The sequence below is a fragment of the Mesoplodon bidens genome, assembly GCF_964165515.1.
Source record: "Mesoplodon bidens genome assembly, chromosome: 4".
NCBI classification, from domain to species: Eukaryota; Metazoa; Chordata; class Mammalia; order Artiodactyla; family Ziphiidae; genus Mesoplodon; species Mesoplodon bidens.
In genome coordinates this window covers 114,041,921-114,059,513 of record NC_138160.1, presented here as the reverse complement: position 1 = coordinate 114,059,513, position 17,593 = coordinate 114,041,921, and the positions used below count along the sequence as shown (strand labels likewise).

At 51.6% G+C, this 17,593-nt stretch overlaps 1 protein-coding gene across 5 annotated transcripts in view; it reads right to left on the bottom strand.

The window, feature by feature from the left end:
- Positions 1-4,895: 4,895 nt before the first annotated feature.
- Positions 4,896-17,593, bottom strand: part of TCF7 (transcription factor 7) — a 32,848-nt gene continuing 20,150 nt past the window's right edge. The window contains exons 4-11 of one of the 5 annotated variants that reach the window (XM_081232775.1): positions 14,828-14,939; positions 13,894-13,984; positions 12,191-12,283; positions 10,815-10,934; positions 10,230-10,392; positions 10,011-10,118; positions 9,443-9,491; positions 4,896-6,887 (exon numbers count right to left, since the gene is read on the bottom strand). In XM_081232775.1, coding sequence (XP_081088901.1) covers positions 6,865-6,887; positions 9,443-9,491; positions 10,011-10,118; positions 10,230-10,392; positions 10,815-10,934; positions 12,191-12,283; positions 13,894-13,984; positions 14,828-14,939 — 759 coding nt within the window. In that variant the 3' untranslated portion in view covers positions 4,896-6,864. The remainder of the gene's footprint in view (positions 6,888-9,442; positions 9,492-10,010; positions 10,119-10,229; positions 10,393-10,814; positions 10,935-12,190; positions 12,284-13,893; positions 13,985-14,827; positions 14,940-17,593) is intronic. The other 4 variants (XM_081232774.1, XM_081232778.1, XM_081232777.1 and 1 more) reach the window with 4 other exon arrangements.

Genomic DNA, 17,593 nt, shown 5'->3' with positions numbered 1-17,593 from the left:
TCCTCTGTGACAGTCCTTTGGCTTCTCAGCTTTTCATTGATTCTCTGGGTCACTTGTGATCGAAAGTAAACCAGCCACCTTCTGAATGTTAGCTTATTACTTTCTCCCTAACATTGTCAAGGATTAAGAATGTGCGCTCTCAAACAGTTTCTAATAATTCTTAACCTCTTTTGAGGTGCTGTTATATTTTATTAGCTCACCTTCATAAATCTACTTTTAATATACAAAGTAGGTATTGCTTTACAGTTTTTATATTTTTCCAAAGATTCACAGAGGCATCCCTTTAGGTTACAGATCCCTGAAGTGGCATTATAGCTGTGATTTGTTTATTCTACAACTGTTTGAACACATCAGCTGCTGGAATTGATTAAGCAAGATCTATATTGTAACTTGGTAGACTGCTAGGACTGCAGCTCTGTAACATGGTGTCATGGTAATTCTGAGCTTAGTCTGGAACTAGCTGGAGAAGGAGGAGCGTAACAGTGAGTCACTACAGGCACATGACTCAGGGCAGGCAGATACTCCAAACCACGTGATTATTATTATTATTATTATTTTTTGGCTGCGTTGGGTCTTCGTTGTATCATGCGGGCTTTCTCTGGTTGCGGCTTACGGGGGCTACTCTTTGTTGTGCGTGGACTTCTCATTGTGGTGGCTTCTCTTGTTGCGGAGCATGGACTCTAGGCATGCAGGCTTCAGTAGTTGTGGCACGCGGGCTCTAGAGTGCAGGCTCAGTAGTTGTGGCGCGTGGGCTTAGTTGCTCCATGGCATGTGGGATCTTCCTGGACCAGGGATTGAACCCGTGTCCCCTGCATTGGCAGGTGGATTCTTACCCACTGTGCTACCGGGGAAGTCCTGCCTAGGCTCTTAATACGGCAGTTTGACCAGGGAGACAAAGTGGTTTCCACAGGGAAAGAGAGCAACAGACCCTTTGATCTGAGCACGGCCTTTACTGTATCCACATCCATCAGAATCTCATCTTTCAAAGCTTAGCTTTTGGTTGCCACCAGTTCCATTTGAAGATGTTTCTGATTATTTTTATAAAGCTCAGTATACACTGAAATGGGAAGGTACCAAATAAATGTTCTCCTTATGAGTTGCTTGTGCTTTAAAAAGGTGATAATCTTCAATTGTCTGGATTTGTATGAAAACCAGAAGGGAATAAGGGAGAAGATTGCAAGTAAAGGGTAAGCACATGAAATGGTAAAATCCCTGAAGTGTAGCTCCTGGCTTCTTTGTAGGAAGTATAAGACATGGTTGCCTTCTTAGGAGATTTTGGTGTAGCTTAGGAGGCAAAGATAATACTGCTGGGAGGAAATGAATAATAAAAATGTTCTGAGACAGAACATTAGTGAGGAAATGGGGGCTGCAGAGCTGGAAGGGTCTAGGAAAGGTTCCATGAAGAACTTGGTTTCAAAGGTCAAGTTGGATTTGGTTGGGGTGGAGGGATGGCAAGGTGAGGGAGAAAGCAGTGTGCTCAGTCTGGAACTAGTAGCAGAAGTTGGGTGTCATTAGGCCTGCTAGAGAATATAGTCTGGAAAGAGATATTAAAGCTGGATTGGTGAAAGAATTTTGGTGACATTGTAGGAAGAGTATTCATCATACTCATGTTAGGCAGTGCAGTTCTTGAGTGAAGCAGAATGTTTTTATTATTATTAAAGTATTCTGAATATTGAGGACTTTACAACTAGAGTCTTGATGCCTTTTTCTTGGTTACTATTGTTAAAAGTCACTACCTTCAAAAAACAGAATGAGTAAGAACTGTATGTGTACACAAGATGAAGAATGATGTAAGTTTAGAACATGTCCCTTAGCCCAAGATTTAGCCATTTGAACACCTAAGCAGGTAGGCTGAATGCTATCCTTCCTGTTGAGTTGTCAGTGGATATCAGCATTGTTGGTGGCATAACGGTGTTGGTGAAGGGGCTCTTGTTTGAGCGATTTCCAGTGTGGGACTTCTTTTGAGTGACAGTTTGTTAACTTACGGATAACATACTTGCTTCCTTGCAGTATTTTGCACTGTTGGCTATATCTGGTCTGTGTGCCAATACTGAGAGGCATTTTGTAGGTGGAATATAGTTGCTCACAATAATACCTGCTTCCATGTCTCTAGTTCTTATGACCTGCTGACACTGCTGAACTTGACATGTTCAGGAGTCATTTGCTGAACTTATTAACCTGCTATATGCTGGCCTCTTCTTTCACTCTGAGGATCAGCCTATTCCATAAAAGTACTCTCACCTTCAGAACCTTCCACCTGTATATGTTGCAAATTGGTATTTTTCCTTTGTGTGCTGAATGTGCCATTTCACATCCTCTTTTACCTGCTTCAGATGCTTTGCAGATATTTCTGTCGTAGGAGGCTTATAGGAAGGGTGGGGATACAGAAGAAACTCAGATATATATATATTCAAGAGGAGTTTGCACAGTGGCTGTGTGTGTGTCTAGAACCTAATTTCTACTCCTCCATTCCTCCCCCGCCCCGCCATTGACTGCACATGCCTGAAAGAAGAAGACTTCAGATAAAGGAATGTGAGAACACTGAATAAAAAAGGAACATCTGGTCCAGAGCCCCGGGGGAACTTAAAAGAAGTGTCAGCCTGAACTATCTCCCTTATAATTCATAGCTGCTGAAATATCCCTTACTTTAGGTTGCTAGTGACCTAACTCATGGGGACTGCTAGGGATAGGATAATTCCTACCCTTACCCTAGGACAGAATTATGCCCTTTCCAGTTAACTCTTTGTCCAGTCCCATACTGTTCTTAACAACTTCAAAATGTCTCTTGATCTAAGGTGGGCTTTTATTCGAGGGAATTGACTATGGGAATATCCCCATCTATATTCTCTGTTGTAAAACTTCCTGCTGTACTCCCTGAGTACAGCATTCAGTTATAGCTCCTCTCAGACCCCCACTGCCCATTGTGGACAAGCAGACGAGTACAGACTTTGGGAGCCTGAGTTAAAAAGCCCATGGTGGGCTTCCCTGGTGGCGCAGTGGTTGAGAGTCCACCTGCCGATGCAGGGGACACGGGTTCGTGCCCCGGTTCGGGAAGATCCCACATGCCGCGGAGTGGCTGGGCCCGTGAGCCATGGCCGCTGAGCCTGCGCGTCCGGAGCCTGTGCTCCGCAACGGGAGAGGCCACAACAGTGAGAGGCCCGCGTAAACAAACAAAAAAAGAAGCCCATGGTGATTTGAGATCTGAAACAGAAGGTGATCAGAGTAGTTGGGGGACTTGACACAACCTAGGAACCAGGTTCTGCTTTGGTGGCCAGCTCTGTTTCAAGGACCCTTGGTGAACTCTTAAACTCTCAAGAGACCTGAGAAACAGGCATGCTAAAGCAGCTTTTCTAACCTCACAGAAAAGCCAACTCAGCTCTTTTAATATAATGAATTAGTTTTTGGTCCCAAATCTTATAGGCCTGGCAAGTCTGTGTTAGCCTTGCTCCTTCTGCGCTGTTTTTTTTTTTCCCCCGTAGAAATGCATGCAGGAACTGATTCCTTTCTTATTCTTTGGAACAATGTTAAGAACCATTCTGCTTCACTGTACATGTGGCCTTCCTAGCCAGGCTTATGGTACACTGAGTAGAGCTGGGCAGCGTTGCTTCTGGGCCATCCAGAATGTAGTTACAGTTCAGAAGAGAGTCTAGCCACAGAGCTTCCTGTAAAGGGGGAAACACCCTCAAATTGGGAGACTTGGGAAGGCCCTGCTAGCTTGTTGGGCTGAGCCCTCACCATGTCTTCTGAGCCTAGGAGGGCAGGGGGAGCAGCTGTAGCAGGGGAAGGATCAAGATCTGTATTTCAAGCAAATTTGCCAGTTGTCTAGGAATGTGTAAGGGAGGTTGGGATGTCTTATGTCTCAGAAAACGGCATGTTTTTGGCTGGAAATGAGGTGGGACTGCTGTGGTATTTGAAGTTGAATTTGCGGCTACACTCTCAAGTCACCCTGTGCCCCCACAGGAATGTGCTGGTATGATCTAGAAAGATTTGAGTTTCCTCTTTGAAGTCAGTTTCTTTTAAAAGGCTGGTTTGATTTTAGCAAAGTTGCCAAGGCCCCCCTCTTTACCCTCACATACACAAAGAGTGCATTGTTCATGTACCCCCTGTGCTGTAAATAAGACACCAGATCAGATGCAGCAACCCAGTCTTGCATAAGCCTTGGTTAAAATGTTTTTTGAAACAACTAGGCCAGTAGCCAGAGCGGAATTCTTTAAATGGGACAGATGTCAAGAGAATGGCTGGTCTCCTCTAGCACCCTTGCAGAAAAAAGCAAGTCTAGGATTACAGCTTTCAGTGGCCTACTTTAAATAGACACTACTCTGGAAGATGACTTTCTTTATATTTTTAAACATAAAATCCAAAAAACTAACTCTGTTAAGTGAAAATTACATTATGGTGACCCAGCGGCTGGCTGTTGTAATACTTCTTGCCCACCATTTGTACCTAATGGTTGACTGACCTTTTGAGGTGGCGTTGTGACACCTTTTACATTCATGATGGGTCTCAAGAAGTTTATACTTTAACATGATGGAAACTGCTGTGGAAAAAGTAGATTGTAGATTTATCAGTCTTCAGAAGTTTTGTATAAGAATATGACTACCTCAAGAAATACTTCATGTACCTTACAGTCTTTGGGAGGAAAGGGTGTTATTAAAATACCCATCTTTTGGATTTTGTGATGATACCAGGTTATAAAAGATTCCTGTGTGTTCATGTTTTCCTCCAAATAGGCTATGTACTTGTGTCTTTTCTCTCTGCCTTCAGAGGAAAATGGAGCCCAGTGATGATACGTGCCTATTTCTGGTTGGGTTTTCTTAGGGGCTGTGGCGGCAGTTTCCAGTCCATTCTCATATGAGCAGTGGGGTAGGTTGGCCTGTGCCTGCATCACGGGTGAGCTCAGAGGACTGGGGGTTAAGATCAAGGCTTGCAATGGGAACTTATACCTAGCATGAGCCCCACTCTCTGGGTTGGAGCAGGGCCCAAGCCCCTTAAGGAGAGATGACAAGAATCAATCCCTGACTTGTGTAGGTTCAAGGTCTTGAGAACATGTGTACCATAATAGAGAATAAACTTTGTGGCTGTGGAGAAGGAAAGAGTGTTATACTCTGTCACTGAAACAGCTTATTCCTCAGAGTCAAGCTTTGAAAAAGAAACCCAGTAAGAAGTATCTTTATTCTCATATCAGAAATTTTTCTGTTATGCATTAATACAAAAATATTTTGAATACTACAATGGTCTTTTCTCTCTCAAGACTTCTTGCAGCACTACACCAGAACATATGATCTTTGGATTCTGAGAAGCCAGTGGCTAAAGTAGGAACTAAAGGCTTTTGTTGAGGGGGTGTGTGGGTATGGAGATAGCCCTTTCTCTTTGGACTTAGGCTATATGTACAGTGAAGAGGAGGCAAAAAACCCAACTAAGTTAAATTAAAGAAAGATTTGTTTTTTAAGGCTCAGGGTTGAAGCTTGGCTCAGAGATGGGTTAAAGTAGGCTGTGGTGCAAACCCGACGTCCAACACTAGAGGTTTTCTGGGCTCCTTGCTTTGGTTCTAATAGTCTTTCTTCCTGCAGCCCCATAGGGAAACTGAAGCTGGCCTACTTTCATGCTGGAAGATAGGCACTGGCTGTCCTGAGGTTTGGTTTGCCCTCTTACAACTGTCTGAGAGCTGGCTAGAATGATGTGGATAGGCTGGAACTGGATCTGTGAAAAAGGCTCTCAAGAGCGGGTAAGGATGCACACCAGATTTTGAGCCATGACTTACTTGAACCGTTGACTGCAGCTACTAGTGACTGAGGCATTTGGTATCAGGGCTTCTTAGGTGGTTGAGTTTCTTAGGAAACATTTCTGAGTAATTTGAGCTAGAGCCACATACCCTCACCACCCACACTTGCCTTTAAGGTAGTGTCAGGTTATTCCTGTTGGCTAGGGTGATAGGCCTAAATTTAACCTATTCCATTCACTCCTCTTCTTGTAAGCTCCAAAGAACGTGGCAAGAAGCTTCCTTTGGTCCAGCTTACAGATAGCAGCTGGTTTTCTGTAAACAGGGCTTCTCCAGGCCCTTAAGAGAGAAGCACTGTTGTCTTGAGCTTTGTGGTTGTGACCATGCTTACATATTTGTTTGTTTGGTAAACCAGCTTGTTCTTGGTCCATGAAGTATCTGGTACGGGGAGGGTGTGGCCGTGGTGGGGTTGGGTGGGGGAAGTAGGGAAAGCAGTTGGGCTCAGTCCAGTCCATCTATGACCTATAGCAGAAAAGCAAGGGAGGCAGGGAGGGGCATCTGGCTAGTAAGATAGATGGTAAAAAAAAAAAACAGATCCAGTCTGCCATAGGCATGAGGGGATGCCCTTAATCAAATGACACAACGCAGATCTAATTCCCACCACTTGGAGCAGTTTGAATTGATGGCCCCATGTTCAGGCAGAAGATGTGCAGCCTCTGAAATCTCCAGGGCCTGGACTCTGAGAGGGAGCCAACAGGGCCCCTGGCCGGTTTCCACGTGCTTTGGGGCTCTGTCGTCTCCTCTCAGAGGGTGGGCCCCTGGAGGAAGCCATGTGTCCTGTGCATGCTAGGCTGCCTGTCTCTGAGATTCCTGTTGCTGTACCTGTGTACTCTGCAGGTTGCTGTGAGGAGCCTGAGGGGGCCCAGGGGGCTGGGAGGCTGAGAGTGGCCGAGAGACCTGGTGATGTAGGCGCTGGTTCCGCAGGGCTAGCAAGCAGTTCTGTGGGGAAGTGGGGCAGCAGGAGGTACGAGGGCGAGTCCTGGGGAGCTGGGGACCCGGGGCAGCCTAGAGCACTGTCATCGGAAGGAACGGGGCTGGGGCAGCGGCCTTCTCCGGGTAAGTACCGAATGCATTTCTTTTTCCTCCTAGGAATAGTGAAGAGAGTTATCTGTAAACAGAGGGTGAATTCAGTCATACTCCACAACCAAAAAATGCTGTCCTTGCACAGGCCTAGCTCCCCATGACTTAGGTGATATGCCTGTGCCTTCATGCTTAGCGCTACAACTGCTGAGCCTGGCCCAGACCTGGGACAGGTGCAGCTCCCAGCAGAGCCACAAGGTGGCACAGGGACCTTTTGTAGCTTGGCCTGTGGGCTGCCTGCTGTCTTCCAGGGCAGCTATCTCCTAGTCTAGGCTGTTGAGGCTCTGCTTCACATGTCTGTGGGGCTCAGATCTGATTAAGGAAGTGGGGGGTGCTGCAATGGGCTTGTGGCTTCTAGGGCTGAGCAATCCAAATGTTCAGAGCTAGGCTAGGGGCAGAGAAGGGAAAGAAATGGACAGTGACTTGCCTTATCCATTCCTACCATCTTATTCTCTGGACAACACTTTGTTTCTGACTAGCATGGAATGGATGGAATAGGGCCTCCTCTGAGAACAGGGTTGCCTCCCATCATGTGTACATACACACACATACTTATTTCCCCCAAATTCCTCTTTGCCCTTGGACAGGAGTATGGTGGGCATTCATAGGGGCTGGACAAGTATTCCCGAGAGTCAGTGAACTTACTGCCTGGAGCAGCCTCAGCCTTGGCCCTAGCAGGCCTGGCCTGAACCTCAACTAGGCAACTTTAGTCATTTGGTAGGTATACTTTCTTTTCCCATACACAAATATTTCTCTGTTGTATGGTGAAACATACAGGTTTAATGCCACAGGGCCTGAGTATGGCTACCAGGGGTACCTCTGTACATCTCCCTACCTCTCTGAGCCCTCTGGTCTCAGTACGTACATGATATAAGTCACATGGCCACTGGGCATTCAAGTTATTCAGGTTTTTCTCTACTACAGTCACTTTGTTATTCTTAGAATTAAGGGCTCAGTATGGTACAGCAGGGACCCCAACTGGAAGAAGTGAGGGAGCTGGTGGACCATGATGACTTTGAGGCCTGGGAACAGGGGCTCAGGCCATTTAAATGCTGTGTGTGTGATTTGTCTGCTGAGGACCTGCTAGGCCTGATGAGCATCAGACCAACATTACCAGGGAACCCTGGACAGCAGGTACCAGAAATACCTTCTAAGTCTGCCTTTCCTCCTAGATCATTGTCTCTCCTTCTCCTTCCTCTTAGACCCAAGTGGTCTTCCCCACAAGCTGTTCTGTGTTCACTCCCATTCTTATGAGGCATGGGCTCCCCAGTCTGTGGGTATGTTGGGGGCTAGGGGCCAAAGGAGGGCAGCAGGCCCAGCAGAACATGTGCAGAGAGTAAGGGAAGCAGCTTGAAGCAAAGGGAGGACAGTGGTGGGGACAAACCCACCTGCACGGACCACACCAATCCGTCTGCTGGTTGAGGCCAAAGCGAGCACGGCATTTCTTAGGCGAGCCAGGGTCTGCTCACAGCCATGCCAGAGGGGCAGAGCAGGGCAGAGGGCGAGCAGGCAGGCAGCAGGGCAGAGCAGGGCCCAGAAAGAAGAGGTAACATCAGTGTTAGCCAGTCACAGATACCCCACAGTCCCTACAGGCAAGGGCTTCTCCACGGCACAGCCAGCCCTAGTGGGAGCCCCAGGGCCCAAAGCCAAGGTATCAGGAAAGGGTGGCACCCAGCTGGCAGTGTAGAGGCAGTGGTAAGAATGGCGGGGGTGGGGAGGGAGGGGACCCTATCAGGCTGGCTCCTCTCTGTGGCTTGTGGGGCCCCTTGCAGCAAGGGAGCTCAGAGAAGAACCTGGGGGGCCTGTGGGGATCAAGCCTCTTCTGCCTTAGGGCCCCCACTACCCCCGCCAACTCCCTGCCCATTTTATCCAGTTTTTCTTCATCGTTGCCAGTGTGCAGTCTGCCTGACCCATATCCCCTGTAGCTGTAGCTTAAGCCTATGCTACATACTTTTCCAGAAGTAAAGCCCATTCTTCAACCTTAGAAAAAGGACTGAGGACTCTCCCGTGCCCCAGTCCTAGCCTCCAGCTTCCCTGTATGGGGCAGCACAGCTGAGAAAGTCACTTGTGTGAAGTATCAGAGTTAGGACAGGAATTCACCCACAGGAAGACTTGAGGCAGGGTGCACTTTGCGCCTCTGTGAGAACTGGGGGTGGGGAGATAGAGAAATTGCTAGGCTGGACTGCTGGGCTCAGGCATGGGGCCTGGCTCAGCCTCCACCCAGACAGCCTGCTGCTCACCTCCGCAGAGCTAACCAGGATGCAGCATTTGGGTTTAGTCTTAACAGTTCCTCACTAGCTTCTCTGGCAGAGGCTGGCCGCTAGCAGGGCTTGCAAGGGGGTGTGTGTGGTGGGTCACAAAGCACTGCTCTAAGAATTGGCTTCTGCAGGTCTTCCCTGGGACTTAGTGTAGCTGTTTCTCCTGTGGGGGGTTGACTTGTGAGGTGCAGGCCTCATTTCCAGAGGGCCCAGGCCCTGAAGGTTCATGGCTCAGTACTCTGCCTCTCTCCTGGGCCAGAGCAGGGCTGCTCGTGAGCTGGGGACCCGGAGAGGAGCCTCCACTACTGCTGAGGGAAGGCCTCACCTGTGTTGGATTCCTGGTGCTTTTCCCGTGACCGCCTCTTCTTCTTCCCCTGCAGGGAGCAAAGCGGAGGATGCTTAGAGGATGCTGGGAGGTGGACACTGTAACCCCAGTGAGCGAGTGGTTGGGACACCTGCAGCCTAGTACCTGGCTGCCGCTGGGATTCCAGGTCCACAGTTCCCTCTGACTTGGGGGCCTTGGTGTCTCTTGATTGCGCTTTTTGCTAGGTTACCACGGGGCAGTTGGGGCCTCCTCCTCCCTTTCCCACACTGGTCTCCTTTCTGAATGCAGGAGGTGACTTCTGGGCCCCTTCCTCCACTTGTGCTGATGTAGCCCAATCAAGTACTGGACAACAGCCCTGTGTGGAAGTACATGCTGGGGAAAATGAGCCTGCCTTTAGGGGCAGCTTCCCTCATCTGATCCTCTTCTGAGCTAGCCATGGGAGGCCTTGGACCCTCTATTCCACCACCTCCCCTCCTCCTCTGTGCCTTCAGGACAGTAGTCCCAACTTCCCTGGTGAGACTGTGGCCTGGCATCTTGAAGGTTGCCCTACTGTGTGTTGGCCACTCACGTAGTTGTCCCGCGCCGACCAGCCTGGGTAGAGCTGCATGTGCAGCTGCCTCTCCTTGCGGGCCAGCTCATAATACTTGGCCTGCTCTTCCCGGGACAGTGCGTGCCACTGCAGAGGGGAAGGGGGGCAGATGGAGGTGCATCAGGGAGTCAGCAGGCTGCACCGGGGTGAAGGTAGTCAGGGCCCGCCCCTACCAGCCCACCTGCCCCGTGGCCTCACCCTACGGCCCAGGATCTGGTTGATGGCAGCGCTCTCCTTGAGTGTGCATTCTGCAATGACTTTTGCTCTCATCTCCTTCATGTACAGCATGAAGGCGTTGAGAGGCTTCTTGATGGTTGGCTTCTTGGCTTCCTTCTCTGCCTTGGATTCTGCCTGTGTCTTCCTGAAGGACACATGAACAGATCACTCAGGGGCCCCCACGGTGTCCTGATGCTACCACTCTCCTCTAGTGTGTCCAGTGTATGTGTAAGTGCCTGGATACTAGGGTTTTGTAAATGGGATCTTTTTTTTAGCTGCCCCAAAGTAGGTGAGCAGAGCTAAGTAACTGTTCCTTACAGGAATTCTGCAGCTAAGTAAGGAAAACCCCTCCCCTCTTGGCTCAAACTAAATCCACCCACTCCCCTCCTGCTTCTGAGGATCAAAAAACTGGTCAGTGGCAATTGCCACAAGATGGCTTGGCCAGAGGCCTCCTGGCAGTCCCTGGACCTTCCAGGCAGCAGGCTTGGGCCTGGTGGGAGGAATGTGTATCTTGAGGTCTGCTTACCTGTCCCACCCCCCATCCCCGTTTAGTGTCTTTTCACTCACAGGCTGCGGTCATAGGGCTGCAGCTCCTGCTTCCCTGAAGGGGGCACAATGGCTGGGTGGGGGATGGCTGCAGGGTGACCAGGTACACCGGAACCTAGCATCAGGGGTGGATGGGTGAACCTAAAGGCAGAAGAAGAGTTAACACTGAGCCAGGTATGTACGGGCCAGATCTTTGGACACAGAGAGGCCCCTGCACAGTACAAGAGGGTGAACAAATACCCACCTCCACTGGCCTGCATACAAGTACACAGAAATACATACAAATACCTGCTTCCAACACACTGCACAGACACGATGCAAAAATCTACATGTATGTCAAATTCAGGTGGTTACTAAAGTCCTGAATAGCTTTTGAATCTATCCCCTTCTCACCTCCTGCCCTCAACAGCTCAGCCTCACACTGTGGCTGCCCTTACTTTCCTCCTTGACCCCTCCAGGCCTCTCTCTATATAACAGCCAGAGTGACCTTTTAAAAACACCTGAATGCTCTTGGCCACTTCTGTTGAAATTCCCCCACTGCCCACAGAATAAAACCCAGGCTCCTCCCCAGGGCTTGCACAGCCCTGTATGGCCATCTCTGCTGACATTTCTAGCCCCCCCCCACCCCATTTCCCATCACTTCCCGCCCCCAGCCATCTCCAGCTACTGATGTTCCCTTTGTTCCCCTCACTCAAGAGATGTTATCCTCTTCGTGAAGCCTTCCCTGACCCATCAGACATGGCTGGGGTCTCCTCGGGGCTTCCCCATCACCCAGCTAGCCCATTCAACTGCTGTTGCTGTGTCTATACCTCCCACCCTGGGCTGTGGGCTCCAGTAGGGCTAGAAATGTCTGTTGAATTCCTTGTTCCATACCTGCGCACAAGCCTGTCACTGAGGGAGTGAGCCAAGTGAAAGGACACACATATACACATAGCTCCCACTTTACTTTCTTGATGTTCTATGGATACCAATCTGTCCCTTACTGCTTGCACAGGTATGGAATAACTGAGCAGGTGGCCCCTAAGGGCCAGAGGTTGGAGACACATGTAAAAGGTGCTGCCTCAGCTTGGGCAGAGCTCGGGGGATGCTGTCCTGACTCAGTCCTTTGCTCAGCAGGATGCACAACAGAGTTGAGTGCACACACACCTGCACACGTGTACATGCACTGCCTCTGGCTGCTCTTGTTGTGCTCTGCACTGTATGGCCTGGGCTTAGGCCTCCTGCACTCCCACTGGCTTCATTCTCTGGTATAGGGCAGCGTGGGGCTGGAGAATGACAGACGGACGGATGGACAGACGACTGACACAGGGCAAGCACTGGCCTGGGCATGGCCTCTTGTGGGCACTGAAGCCTGGGCAACAGGAAGCAGGAGCCTAGCTGCAGGGTAGGGGACTCACCTGGGGTAGGGGGCGCCAGGGGCTGCGGTGGGGGCAGGGAAGTGCTGTCTATATCCGCAGGAAGGGGACAGGGGGTAGAGAGGAGGGCTGGGCCTGTGGTTGGGAGAGATAGCTGTTAGCAGTCTGGCTAGCTACTTGCCAAATGTGGGGAACGACTTCCCCACCTTGCTCGGGCCTGACCCCTAGTGTAATAAGGAAAATTGGCTTCTGCTTGGACCACTCTAGTATATGTTTTAAACACCAGCCACCAGAGGGCAACCTTTCCCTCTACAGCAGCGGTCCCCAACCTTTTTGGCACCAGGGACCGGTTTTGTGGAAGAATGTTTTTCCACAGACTTGGGGCTTGCCCTGCCGCTCACCTGCTGTGCGGCCCGGTTCCTAACCCCTGCTCTACAGGCTTACCTTCCCTCTACTCGTGTATAAGGGGTAGAAATGGCAGCATTCTCCTGGGACCCAGGTTAGTAGGTCCCTGGGGTCCCTCCAGCCTCACCTCCTGAAATTCGGGCTTGATACCTGCACACCTGCCCTAAGGCCTTTGCACTCACTGTTGACACTGTTAGGATTGTTCTTCTGTCCCACTTTGCTTCAAACTCTCCTGGTCATCTGTCAAGGTCTTGCTTGGCCAAAACACCGTTTCTCCTGAAAGCCCTTGAGATCCCAAACTGGATGAGGTGTCCCTCCAGGCTTCTACAGTCCTCAAAGCACTGCTAACAGTGCTCTGTAACTGGCCTCTTGCCTGACTTGTGCACTGGGTGGAATGAGTTCTGAGAGGGCAGGGACCTGAGGATCAACCAGCTTCAGCAGTGCTTCTCTGGTTCCCAGAACCTGCCCGGTGCACTTAAATCCTGGGGGTACTCGTAAGGGTAGTCCTGATTTGTATTCAAGGTGGAGCTTTGTCCGGAGACAATCTGGACATGGAAGAGTGAGCTGAACGTGGATAAAGGGCAAGTAGGAAGGGGCAGGCGGGCCCCAGGTTGGGCTTCTGGCCTGCTCTGCCTTCCTGGGAAGCCAAGCTTTCCTGCCTTTGGGTAATTGCCCCAACCTAGAGAGGCTAGAGACCTGCCTAGGTCAAACTGCGCATGATGAACAAAGGGTCACGTATTCTGCCAAGGCCCAGATCCGGGTGAAGACGGGCCCTTTGGCTCACAGTTGGGCCTACTGAATGGGATCCAGGCTGTCTTTCCCTGGCCCAGCCTTAGACGGCTCTCCAAGCAGAATGCCAGGGGCTTGCACTGAAGCAGGCACCATAGGGGCAAGAAGGGCCCGGCCCTTCAAGCAGCTCAGCCAAGGAAGGGACCAGCCAGCAGTAGACACTGAGGCAAGTGGGAAGTCTCCCTCTGTCCACCAGGCCACTGAGAAGCAACAGCCTCTCGTGGCCATGCATGCTGCCACCTCCCTGGTCAGGCCTACTTTTTCTTCCTCACATACTCATATGGCCCTGAACAGCCCAGGGTTCCCCCGTTAAAGTCTCAGACGTTACGGCAGAGTGTGATAGGGCTAGGACCAGGAGCTAGGTCTCCTGCCTTCCCAGAGGGAGTATGTCTGGCTAGCTGAGGCGTGGATAGAGCTGCTGGCCAGCCCCTAGTACCTGTACAGAGCTGGCATCAGGGTGCTCAGCACAGAAGGGTGGAGGAGGAAAATGGAAGGGCAGGTATGGGTCCAACCAGTGCAAGGTGCCCCTTTCCCACTGGGCCCTCACTCACCAGCTCACAGTGTGCGGGAGCTGTCCCATGCTGCCTGAGGTCAGAGAGTAGAAGCCAGAGAGGTCAGGGGTCTGCAGAGGCCTGTGAACTCCTGCAGTGGAGAGGGGCCGAGTAAGTGAGCCAGCCTGACCTGGAGGCCACTTCAGCTTGTTACTGCATCCTGGAGCCTCCTGTGGGGCCCTCCTAGGATCCCATCTCCATGTGCTAGAGGGAGGACCAGACATACTGGTTTGTTCAGGACTATCCCAGTGTGGTAATAGTGCCCCATTTACAGGCTAGGGGAATCAAGGGCAGAGGGTTTGGGTGACCTGCCTACGGACAGTGGCTGGACAGTGGCAGAGTTGGAGTCATTCAGGAGTGGGAGGCCAGACCTTGCCACACCCTGGTCCAATGCTGATCTGTAACTGGGGCCTCTCTGCTGGGGGCTCTAGCCTGGCTTTCCGGGCAGGAGGCAGACCCCCTGGCCTGGGGAGCCAGGGCTCCACCCGCCTCCCCATGCCCCCTCCTCCCCAGGGTTGAGTCAGCAGGTTTCCCACAGCCGACAATGGCTGATTTCAGAATGACTTTGCCCGAGGCTGAGGTGAATCAGCCATCACAACCACCACTTTCCATTTTCTCACTGCGGGAGGGAAAGACTACAAGTTTTATATTTATCAGCTTTACAGAGGCCTACTCCCATACTGGTATTGGGTAGTCATGCAGGATTTAGGCTCCTACCTCAACCTGAAGCCTTCAGATTTTGACCAGGTACCACCTTCCCCAACCCTTTGGTGCCCTCAGGCTCCTCAATCTTTTGGGCATGTTCGAGGGGCCCTGAGTTTGCACAGCCCCAGGTTCTCCATGGTCTAGCCACCTGGTCTCAGAAGGCTGGGACTTGATCTCCCCACTCCCCAGCTCTGGGTCTTGTTGGGCCCTTCCCATCCAGGATCCATACCTTGCTTCTGGCTGATGTCGGCTGGAGCAGGTGTGGGGTGTGGGCTGCTGAAATGGTCATAGAGAGGAGAGAGTTGGGGGACGCCGTGGGAAGGCTGACTGGCCTTGTTGTGCTGAAAAACGAGGAGGGTGGGTGAATGTGGGGGACCTGAGGGAGGAAGGCACGAGACCGGGGTGCACATATAGGAAGAGCCCCAATGAGCTGTGTGGCGGCAGCCCAACCACCAGAGGAAAGTGGAGGTGATCAAAACCGCAGGCTTCACTGGACAGGACCCCACTCAGGCCACCTGGTGTCCAGTGGCCCTGCCCCCCCACCCAACTTTGCCCAAGCAGTCCAGTCTCCTAGAGAGCCTCTCGGTCTTTCTTGGCCCTCAGTTCTAGGAGGCGTTTCCCCTGCCCAGGAAATTCTTCCTGCCTCCTGGTTTCAGAGATCCCCCAGTTTCTCTGAGGCCCTATGGCTTGTCTGGGGAGCTGCTCACAAGCCTCCAGCCCTAAGACAGCCTGGAGCTTGCTGTCCCCCTCCTCTAGCCCCCAGACTGAGGGGCTTGAGTCTGACCCTCTGGAACCACCTCAGGCTTAAGAGGATTTGTTGACATAGGGAAGGGGCTCCCTCAGCTCTCTAACTCAGGGGAGGTGGGGCAAAGTGGTGCCAGCTGTGGCCAGGCTCCCCCCAGGGCCAACCCACCCAGCCTCCACATTTCCTGTTTCCTCAGCACCACAGGACTCTTACTTTTCACGCTAGTCACATGGATTTGTCATGAGTTGACTCATATTCAGACTGGGACGGGGGCTCCCCTGAGACCCAACCACAGGGAGTTTGCGGCTCAGGGCCAAGGCCTAGCTCTGCATATCCTCGGTGCGCACCTTTGCAGGCCAGGGCCCTGGAGACATCATCTAAAACTGAAGGTCAGCTTCCACTTGGAAAAGTCCACCTGTGGGGATGCTGCTGGCTGGGAGCACAGATGAGTGACTTCTAACCCACGACACAGAAGAAATGGGATATCTTTGGGGCAAGACAGTCATGAGAGATGGTAGTCTGGGCTCCTCCCCACCCTGTAGGTGAAATTTCTCACTGGCTGAATTTAGCCAGACTCCTTAACATCTCTGGGCTTCCTCTCCTGTGGATGGGGTTCATGATCCCTTCATCACCAGGTTTGGGGAAGGTGAGGGTAGCTCTTGGTGAGGAGGCCTGGCACTGGTCCTTTGGTACTGGCTGTTGGGGGTCCAGAGTGAGGCTAGAGGGAAGGGCAGGTATGAGCCACACTGTAGCCATGGCATGAGGCTCCCAGATGGGCACAGGATCCCACACCTCCCAGCAACAGCCCTGGCCACCCCCTTTCCCACATTCCTGCCTCCAGGGGAGCTTCAGGCTGGGCTACAAGCTGTACCCTTCCCTTCAGGGCTCGGTAAATTGCTCACACTGCCACCTGTCAGTCCCTTGCTCATCCATCTGCCCACCAGGAGGAGTCTTAGATACCAGGGATGATGAGCCTGCCTTCTGTCCTCAGGCAGATAGGAGCTAATGCTCTAATAGTGGTGGCTCCTTCTTTGCGGCTGGCATGGATCTGGCATCACAACCACTTCCTGAGGCCGATGCCTCACCTCTGACCAGAGGCCTCTCCTGGCCTCCTGGGGCAGCGCAGGAGAGCTTCCGAGGACTCTCCACTGTGAGCCTGAGGAAGAGTCTGCCAACCACGTTCAGTTCCTGGATCTAATTTACTACAATACCTGAGCACCTATTATCTTGTCTCAAATGGCTCTTGTGAGGATAAAGCCAGGAGCTCAAGTAGTCAGGTGTCAGGTAATGAGGAAGGGACATGTAAGAAGCCCCTCATTCACCCTGAAGAGTGAGGAGGAAACGTTACTTAGAGTGCTTCCCTAGCCCCCTGGTGCCAGGCCTCACATGGGCCAGACACTTTGGTCTTATTATGCCAAAGGAGGTCTGCCTGGAGATGGCAGACACACCTGGCAGCCCACTGGCAGCATCACTTGGGAAGAGTGAAGACGGGGCCATGCTGTTCAAGGCTGGTGGGACCCTCCTGTTGCTCTGTGAAGGCTGGGCTTCCTGAACAAGCTGGGGGAAGCTCCTGTCATTCCCAGGCCTTCTTTTATCCCCAGCACGGACCCAGACACACCTGTGACAGGTTGGGATTGTGCGGGGGAATGGAAGGTGGAAAACAGGATCCTCAGGCCTGCAGGTGACCGGCAAGAGAGAGGGGAGCAGACTGGGACAGTAGGTGTGGGGTATGGGGTGTGGGGGAATGTGACCCCTTCATGTACTGAGTACTTGCCACATGCCAGGCACTGTGCCCAGCACTTTGCAAGCGCAGTCTTATTCCCACCAGGGTACCAGCAGGTTGCTATTTCTCCCATTTGTAAGTTCTCCAGCTGCCACCTCCTGTCTTGCTCCCCTTTATTGCAGACCTCAGCAGAGCTGTCCCCATTTGCTGCCTCTAGTCCTCAGCTCTCATTATGCCTTCATCCAGGCCAGTCTCTTGCCCCATCACTTCCCTAGGTGACTCGTCAAGGTCCCCAGTGACTTCCATGTTGCTGAACTCAGCAGTCAATTCTCAGTCTGCATTTTACCCGACTTCTCAGCACACTGAACACAACTGATTTCTCCCTCCTCGTGGTAGTTTCTTCACTTGGATTCCAGAATGCCACACTTCCCTGATTTTCCTCTAACCTCAGAGACCACTCCTTCTCGGCCTTGTTTCTGGCTCTTCATCTTCTCCCTGACCTGACCCAAGCTTGGCCCTCAGTTCTC